The following is a 10,111-nucleotide window of genomic DNA, read 5'->3' as shown; positions in this document are numbered from 1 at the left end:
CGGATCTTCTCGGGATATCTGTGTCTACTATTCCCCTATGGAGAAACAGATCTTCTTCATGCAATTGATTAAGCATCATGATTCCTGAATATTTTTATATTGTGTGACGACATGGACTCTCATAGGTTAAAGTTTCTTAACATTCAGCCAGACAGGATGATAGATTGTTTATAGACGGGGGATAAGTCCCTCATTGTTTTTACAAGACTCTTGTTGACTCATGTAATTGTGTTGGCCACTGAAAGCCAGACGTATTGTTTCTCCAGACTCTTCCAGTAATCATTGTATTGTAGTTGTGTATTGCTAATGTAATTACCTTAGTAGCCATTGTCTAGTCGGTGACTTCCAGACTACATGTATACCCTCAGTCTTTCTGTAGACATCATTTGGATGAACATTGTCCATGCAGCTTGAGATTAATCCAATGGGAGAGTCGATCTTGCCCAACCAATCGATGAGGACGCAGTGTATCCAAGTGGAAGGCTGTGGCTATAAAAGGGACTTCTTTAAGCCACCAGGTGGTTGTTGATGGATGCTGATGGATCCAGTCTAACCTCTTAGGAGCTGACTAGAGGATCAGGATATCTTATGGCTTCAATCTAGGGACTCCGGTTCCGGTTGGAGACCATATCCACAGCCTAGGGATTTCGACTCCGGCTGCCAGGATTGTAAAATCATATCAGGACTACCTAAGGAGGACACTCAGGTTGGGACAGTTCAGTCACCTGTTACAGACTTTGCAGACCTCAGACAGCTTCCTAAATCTGGCATTATTCCTTTCTCGGTGGGTGCCCGCCAAAAGCGGGGTGCTGCTGGATTGGAGTAAATACCCCTGGAACCTCTGAGGCATGGACATTCTAAATCCCTGGTGAGCCAGCGGAAGGGTGAGACTCTGTTGCTTGTTACATTTGTGTTTTGCTGGTTATGTGTTATGTGCCATTAATGGTTTGGGGATCCAATAAAGTCTAATTATTGTGGTTCCCTCACCCTGTGTTGTCTGAGTAGTGTTACGCCCACGGTTAAGGAGGCCGGCGTTCAGTTGGGATGAGCCCTGAGCTGTCTTTCTAAAGGCGGCGGGTTTTAGCGGACGAGAGCACCCACTGAGACCCGTGTCTCCACATATTGGTGGTCTAATCTATATGCCATCTGATGTGCCCTCTATCATTAATCTCTTGTTTGATGTATAGTATGCTTCATTGAGGATGATGCAGCAGATGATATTTGTTTATTCTTCCATCCACTCTGCTAAATGGACTCCTTATATTCCTGGAGAACTATGTTCATATTCAAACCTCAATTATACAGCTGTTTTTTAATTCATCCAGCACTGTGGATGGTTTTAATGAATATATGTATATCCAATTTTCGCTGCTATTCAGTGCTTGATTTCCTTTATAATATTTTGTTTAAACTTTTTATCTATGTATTTTAAGTTTTGTATTCATATCATCTGCTGTACTCTGTATATACGATTCCTATACTATTTTGGTCCGGCCTCGACTGCGACAGATACCTTTCATTGATTGATATGATTAGGGGCTGCAAATCCTCCTCCCCTTTCCTTCCAGTGGTTCCGATGTGCGAGCACGCATGCGTGCTGCCGGCACCGGAACGCTGTCGCGTAGCTGCATTGATCCAACCCTGTGTGTGACGTCCGCTCACGTGACCGCCACACGGCTGTCATGTGACCGGAAGTGTCGGACATAGGGCGACGCGACGGGCGAGCGGCGTCCCTGGTTGCCGGGGCATCGAATGCGTCACAGTTCCACCCACAGGACGTGATTGGTTGATGTCTCCTATTTATCGAGCACCTTCCTACACTATACTACTCCCCCTGACTAAGGCTTGGATAGCCGAAATGGCCGTCGGGTAGACACAGGTCACGGTGTGCTCCAAGTTTCTTTCCCCTCCAGGTATGTTAGCATCTAATATATGCAGGTAGTTGTGGCTTAATTGTATGCCCTGTATACTCTGTATCTGCTTCTATGGGTGTTTGATCGTTATTTTCTGTACACTCTGTTCAGGTTATCACACCCCTCTGACACCTGATTAACATGCATTTTTTCCTGGTCGGTGAATTGTGTCGCTCCATTTGCTATTTGAATTAATGGGACGGTACTATGTTTATTTATATGCATACATGCTCAATCATTCAACTTGATTGACACTTAGTTACTATATTTCAGTATCTTGGACTACCTGCCACCTGCAGTCTCACTTGTAATTGTGCCGCCACTCACCCTCCCTGGTTTCAATAAAGATATCACTTTCACTAATAGGCGTTGTGGTCGCGTTTTTTCTCCTTCCTGTGTATACTATTCAGCGACCTGTCTGGGTCCTATACCTCACCATGTATTTTAACTATTTAGCTTATTACATACCAACTTGTTAATCATGGTGTGGCTGTGGTTTTTATTTACTCACAAATGATTCAGTAGGAGCTCATAGTGTTTGCCTGTGTAGCACCGTCCTTTATTGTCAAGAGAATGGCCAAGCCCAGTTGACCATTTATTCAGACATGAAAAGGCAACAAAAGATGTTCCAGAATTAATACAGCAGCTTTATGTGGTCTTGTAGGTGTGTATCACATAGGAGCCGGATACAGATACTTCTTGTGATGGCTAATACTTTATTTTGTACAGTTTTGTTCTTTTTTGTTATTTTTTTGTTTCTTTGTGGAGGCTTTGAAGGTCAAATGGTCAAAATATCCCCGGACAGTAAACCAATACCCAATAAGGGAGTTCATTTAATACAAAGTCATTATTTTTGTAAAATGTCACTTGAATTTCAGTTCAGATGTTAATCAGCAGCGGCTGTTCTTCATCATCCAGGTCTCCACTTGGTGGGATGTCGTAGATGACAAACAACGAAGAGTAGAAACAGCCGACAAATGACATGAGGCTGGAAAAGTACATGACACCATTGGCACTGCCAACCATCGACGTCAAGGGTCCCATCACAATGGACACGAGTATCTGCGCGAGGAAGTATTGGCAGCTGAGCAGAGAGATGTCCACACCCATACCACGCTTGCTTCCATCTGAGCTCGAGGAGACAAACTGGAGAAAAAACAAAAATTAGGTTAAAAAAATGGGAAGATGAGCGTTGATTGAGAGATTGAATATATATATATATATATATATATATATATATATATATATATATATATATATATATATATATATATATATATTATATATATTCAAAGACAAAAAAAGAAAATGTTGGGCACTGCTGCACTATTGCTGTTTGGCTATGCCGTACTCACGGAATCAGTCGATCAGCTGTTCCAGAACTCGTGTATGCAGCCATTCCAGGTGGTGCTCTGCTGAAGGCACGTCAATATCCAAGATAATCCAAAAAGGAGAATGAAGCGGCAACTCAACCTGGTAGTAGGCTGCCTACTACCAGGTTGAGTTGCCGCTTCATTCTTCTTTTTGGATATGTATATATATATATATATATATATATATATATATATATATATATATATATATATATATATATATATATATAGCTATAGATATATACAGTATATATTACTGGATTGGTGCCTATTCCCTGCCCTGTTTACCCCAGATGGGAACAAAGCAAATGTCAATCTGATATTTCTGACCCCATACAACACCACGTTATTGACCATACCCATGAATACCTAAGGTCCTGCAATGCCCTGCACAAGAGGTAAGAGACAGTGAATCAGAAAAACTATACTACATTTGTAATTAGAAGTATTTGCTAATATTATAATTATTATTATTATTACACCTACTACATATTAGGATAGGATCTTGGAGATGGGAATACCCCGTTAAGTTGTCATTGAAGTAGACAATGAAGGCTCCATCTTTCTTCTCTGACCAAAATAAAGCGCTCGTAATGAAATATTCACCACTCACCTTCTTATTCTGGTAGTAATCACACAGAAGTGAATATGGCAGGATGCAGAGTGTGGAGAAGAGGATCCCGTGGGTGATACATAGAGACAGGATGATGTACAGATTGCTGGATAATGTCGCCAGACCAGTGCCCAGTCCAAATGTGAGATATGCGATAAAGTACAGAGTGCGGATACTAAAATGTTCTTCCAATTTTTCTAGTATAGCTGATTAAAAAAACACAAAAATAATAATTGTTAAAATTTGCAGTTGACATCTAATGAGTTATTCTATCTATCTTGAGAAAAAAAATTGCTGCGTGCTGTGTTTGGCAGCGTATATTGCATGGAGCGCAACCACTTAAGTCTATGGGTGAGTGTAAAACATCGGACTGCACTCGGATGTCAGTTTGATTTACTCCGACACAGACAATGGAGAAGATGGAGAAATTAAATTCTCCGTCTACACTCGACTTAAACTCTGGTCAGACCCGAATGTCATTTGCATAATGCATCCGATTCTCTCATTTGAAAGAATCATCGCAGCGTGAGTGAGCCCTTACTGTGATGCCATTCTCTCGTGAGCCCTTAAGGGTGCTTTACACGCTGCGACATCGCTAATGATATATCGTCGGGGTCACGGTGTTTGTGACGCACATCCGGCGCCGGTAACGACATCGCAGCGTGTAACACCTCTGAGCGACCTAAAACGATCGCAAAAGAGGTAAAAATCATTGGTTTTGGAGAGGTCGCTCAAACACCAAAAATCATTGACAGGTGAGTAGCAAGGTTGTTTGTCGTTGCTGAGGCAGCACACATCACTATGTGTGAATCCGCAGGAACAAGGAGACTCACCGTACCTGCGTCCCGCCGGCAATGAGGAAGGAAGGAGGTGGGCGGGATGTTTGGCCCGCTCATCTCCGCCCCTCCTCTGCTATTGGGCGGCCACTTAGTCACGTCGCTATGACGCCGAATGAACCGCCCCCTTAGAAAGGAGGCGGATCGCCGGCCACAGCGACGTTGCTAGGCAGGTAAGTATGTGTGACGGGTCCGAGCGATGTTGTGCGCCACGGGCAGCGATTTGCCTGTGTCACACAACCGACGGGGGCAGGTACACTCGCTAGCGATATCGGTACCGATATCGCAGCGTGTAAAGTACCCTTTACTGTGATACAATTCTCTTGTGAGCTCTTACTGTGATGCAATTCTCTCGTGAACCCTTACTGTGATACAATTCTCTTGTGAGCCCTTACTGTGATACGATTCTATCGTGAGCCCTTACTGTGATACGATTCTCTCGTGAGCCCTTACTGTGATACAATTCTCTTGTGAGTCCTTACTGTGATACAATTCTCTTGTAAGCCCTTACTGTGATACGATTCTATCGTGAGCCCTTACTGTGATACGATTCTCTCGTGAGCCCTTACTGTGATATGATTCTCTTATAAGCCCTTACTGTGATACAATTCTCTTGTGAGTCCTTACTGTGATACAATTCTCTTGTGAGTCCTTACTGTGATACAATTCTCTTGTGAGTCCTTACTGTGATCTGATTCTCTTATGAGTCCTTACTGTGATACAATTCTCTTGTAAGCCCTTACTGTGATACAATTCTCTCGTGAGCCCTTACTGTGATATGATTCTCTCATGAGCCCTTACTATGATACGATTCTTTTGTGAGCCCTTACTGTGATACGATTCTATCGTGAGCCCTTACTGTGATGTGATTCTCTTGTGAGCCCTTACTGTGCAACGATTCTCATGTGAGCCCTTACTGTGACACGATTTTCTTGTGAGCCCTTACTGTGATAGGGATCCAAAGAAGAACGCAGTCCTGCACTACCCGTATATGCTCGTTACACCTGGGCTCACTGGAGGGGAAGGAATACAGCACCAGTCGCCTAATCACAGGCGAAACGGCCGTCGTCCGCAGTGAGGGGCCGCATCCAGGTCTCCTCCACCCGCCTACTACTACACACCTTTTAACTTTGTGTATGGAATAAAGAATCTCCGGAAAAAGATATCAGCATTGGTGCGGTCTTATTCTTCTTCTCTACTGGATGATTGGACCTTACTGTGATAGGATTCTCTCGTGAGCCCTTACTGTGCTACGATTCTCTCATGAGCCCTTACTGTGAGACGATTCTCTCGTGAGCCCTTACTGTGATGCGATTCTCTCATGAGCCCTTACTGTGTGATTCTCTTATGAGCCCTTATTGTGATACGATTCTCTTGTGAGCCCTTACTGTGATGCGTTTTTGTCTCGTGAGCCTTTACTATGATACGAATTCTCTGGTGAGCCCTACTGTGCTATGATTATGTCGTGAGCCCTTAAGGTGATACGATTCTCTCGTGAGCCCTAATTGTGATACGATTCTCTCGTGATCCCTTACTGTGCTATGATTCTCTCATGAGCCCTTACTGTGATGCGATTTATCGTGAGCCTGTACTGTGATACGATTCTCTCGTGATCCCTTACTGTGATGCGATTCTCTCGCTTGCGAGAATGTGATCACAGGTGCAGAGAAGACTGAGAACTTAGTTTCTCCATCTTCTCCATTGCCTGTGTTGACATATATCATCCAAGCACAGTCCAATGTTTTGCACACACCTGTAGACTGGAATGGTAACATGCCATCAAATATAAGCTGCCACTCGCAGCAATTTTTTTTCTCATGCCAAATCGGCACTGCACCATAGTATAACATTGGAGTGATAAAACATACACTCACGTGAGGAAGCTTAGGCTGATGAGAGCAGTGCTCAGCCAAATATGGAGGCAGCCACCACCACAAACAGTATACTACAAAGAAAACCTGTCCAGCACCCCCGAAAAGAATAAAGCAAGTGTGAACAGGTGCAAGCTTGAATGTTATGCAGTGATAGCAGTTTGCACCTGTTCACCCTTGCCTTATTCTGTTTGGAGGTACTGATCAGAATTAGTTTTTTATAGTATACTATCAATTATTACATTTTTTTATATACACATTATCAGTGTGTTATGGGAAGGACTAGATACCTGAGTAAAACGCGGCACTGAAGGCGTATATACACATCCCCCAGCATCCCATTGTGACACCGGCGTTATATCTATGATATTCTTCAGAATTGTGCGGAGCCTTGGGATCTCCTTGAAAAATCACTTCTCCCATAAAGTCAGTATAAAATAGCAGCATACCTTCGAAGGATAACCACCCTGCAAAGTGAGAGACGAGCATCACACAGTTTCTTCTGTTGATACAATATCAATCATATGTATCATAAAAGATAGTGAAAAGTTATGCTGCTTATAACTGTCTGTACTTTTTGCAATGCTCTTGATTTTCCATGAGCCCTTAAGATAGCTATTATATTGCCTCTCCTCTCCCTTCCTTTCCATAGGCGAGCCCTGTTTACATGTGTCACGGGGTTTATATTGACAGAAGTCCCTTAGACTCGAGATCCTGCTCTGTCCCTTTTCTTGGAGGTAGGCTTGATGGTAGCCAGCTCTGAGCCCCCAGCATGACCCTGACTCCTGTCCATGCTCTGATCTTACTACCCCCACCCCGGAAGCAGGCTGGAAACAAAACCCCACAGAAAACACACGGACAAGGAAGAACAAAACCTCGTACACGCTGCACTCAAACACAAAAAGAGAGACTATATGTGTACAGGGGAAAAAAGAAAAGTGTAGGGAATAGACTTCCAACAGGGGAACGTTCACACCATGCAAAATAGCAGCTGCAGATCACCATCAATGAAATAACCACTGAGACTATCTTTGGTGATCTCCTACTATACTCCCCAGCCTTAAATAGGAAGAGACCAGCTGTGGTTGGCTATTTGAATGATAGGTGCAACAGAGGTGGGAATATATGGGTCGGGTCTTGCTATCTATTCCAGCCACATCTGCCTGCCTGGCCTTCCACCCCCTGTTGCTGTCATAGACGTTAATTTTGGCGCTAGGAGACAGAAAGAGGCGGGAATAAATAGCAAGACCCAAGCCACATATTCCCTTCCTGTTGCACCTGTCAATCAAATAGCAGTGCATTGCTGGAACTTTACTTGCACATATTTCTGAAATAAAACCTCCAATCTGTGTACAGAAGCTATGCTTACATCCAGCATCCTAGTGCCGGTATGACACTGGCTTTACTTTATATATGACAATTCTGCTGCTTGGTTTCCTTTAAACACTTTCTGTGCCTTGTCAGACAAAAGGGCAAGGGCTCACTGGATAGGGTTGTCATTTGTCAAAGGGGAGTGGTCTAACATGCAGCAAAAACAAAATGAACCAAAATATTGCAAATTTCTGGCACAAAATAATCCAACAAATAGGTAGTGTACACGTAGACTAAACAGTCTTAAAATTCACTCAATTTAATAGAAATGATTTAATTTAATAGATTAATTAATCTATTAAATTAATAATTTAATAGAAATGATAGCAAAGATTTAATAGAATCGTTGAGCATGAGCAACTACTATGTGATAAATCTGTAATATTATACTACAGTATGGAGGAAATGATCAAGATCGGAATTTCATATGCCTATCTTGAGCCTATAGCCTGTTGGAATAAGGAGAGCACCCCTTAAGAAATCTGGCACATCTTTAGGGTGTCCGAGCACCAAAAAATGAAATCTGCACCAGTCGTGAACAGGTGTAGATTTCAGCTACAAAACTGGTGCATATCATATATTTGTAGACCGGTAGACAGCAACCATACCCAAAAGCTCTGTCCACTTGACGTAAGGAGTGGAAAAGGTAAAAAAAGCTGCAAATCATTGCACAAATGTGTTGTACGCCAAAATTTGTGACTTTTTTGGCTTTAGAAAACTGGCAGGTCTAAGTTTGCACTGTGTAAGAAAGACAGTATTGATAAGTATGCCCTACTGTATATAAAGACAACGCAGACCTCTAGCAAAGCTTTACCCAAGAACCCCTACAGACAAGTCCGAAAATCTTCCCGGATCATAGAATTTACCTAGGAAGTGATTGATGCATAGGTTACGCAGAGCCTTAGGCATGTGGCAGATGGATGAACACAGGAGTTTCATTGAAAGTGGTCGATTGGAAATCTCAGTTGATCCATTAAGTTCACTTTCATACTTTACTCCATTCAGCAATATGTTAGCCACCTGCACCATAAGAACTCCATATCAGCATACAATACAGTGAGAAACACCTAGAAATCAAACCATGTAACATTAAGTCATGCATTAAGTCAACGAAAACTCAACAGAAATATTCCCCACCAGAGAGATAGAAAAAAATGTCCTGCAGGAGCTTTAGATGGATTGCAAAATTAATAAATTTTGGAAATTTTATTAAAGGGGGCCTGTCACCAAGTCATAAGTGTCCTATTTTTTGCTCTTACTTTATTCCCACTTTTCCCCTGAGTATGCAGTTTTTTATTTTTTATAAATTCGCCATACGGTTCCAGAGATAAAGGCACTTTTATTAGTGCGGCTTTTTATGGCCTTTTCTAAAGGGGTGTGACTCACAGGGAAAATCTGCAGAACAGCCTAAAGACATAATCCTCTAAGCTCCGACTGTCATGGATGTGTCAAGGGTGTATGACAATCCAGTGGCAGTGGGTGTTAGAAAATCCCAGAGATTGGCAGCACGTGTTGTTATCTGACAGTTCCCTGTTTATGCAGCAGCGGATTCTAGGACCCTGGGAAACTGTCAGTTTTGTCTCTCAGTTGCCAGCCTCTGACTTCCTTTATAAATCTCACCCTGGGAGATTTGGGTGCGGTTTATAGTTTGTTCCTTGCTGAGCTGTGGAAAGGTTGTCTTCTGTTGCTCCAGACTTCTGTGGTTGCTGCAGCTCAGATAAGTGTTGTATTTTGCTATCTACCAGGCTTTTGGTGATTGCAGTTTTGTTTCTCCTGTATTTTTCCCTTGTGTCTTTCTTTAGTTATAGAGGGGTTGATGAAGAGCTCATACCCTCCATCCTTATTTAGGGACCAGATCACGGTTTGCCTAGGGTAAAGTATTCCTGCTCGGCGACAGATGCAGAACCTGTATAGAGCTGGTGAGGGCAGCGAGGGTGAGCTGCAGGCGTTTGTGAGGAGTCACCACTTCCCCCTTTCACTAGCAATAGGGCATTCCTTTTGTGTTGACCTATACGGCCTATATAGCATTTATTCCTGGCCGTGACACAGCCCCCTTTTGTACAGACTAGCCCTAAATAAAAAGGTCCATAGGTCTGGAACTGTATGGCAAATTTAAAAAATAAAACCAAAATTG

General features: G+C 42.8%; 1 protein-coding gene across 1 annotated transcript in view; it reads right to left on the bottom strand.

Annotated features, from left to right (window-relative positions):
- Positions 1-2,458: 2,458 nt before the first annotated feature.
- Positions 2,459-10,111, bottom strand: part of SLC45A1 (solute carrier family 45 member 1) — a 30,840-nt gene continuing 23,187 nt past the window's right edge. Inside the window, exons 6-9 of the mRNA XM_075327739.1 lie at positions 8,844-8,997; positions 6,897-7,073; positions 3,900-4,105; positions 2,459-3,059 (exon numbers count right to left, since the gene is read on the bottom strand). Of these exons, the coding sequence (XP_075183854.1) occupies positions 2,793-3,059; positions 3,900-4,105; positions 6,897-7,073; positions 8,844-8,997 (804 nt within the window). The 3' untranslated portion in view covers positions 2,459-2,792. The remainder of the gene's footprint in view (positions 3,060-3,899; positions 4,106-6,896; positions 7,074-8,843; positions 8,998-10,111) is intronic.

This window comes from Anomaloglossus baeobatrachus, chromosome 11, assembly GCF_048569485.1.
Source record: "Anomaloglossus baeobatrachus isolate aAnoBae1 chromosome 11, aAnoBae1.hap1, whole genome shotgun sequence".
Taxonomy (NCBI): Eukaryota; Metazoa; Chordata; class Amphibia; order Anura; family Aromobatidae; genus Anomaloglossus; species Anomaloglossus baeobatrachus.
This window is presented reverse-complemented; position numbering and strand designations above follow the sequence as displayed.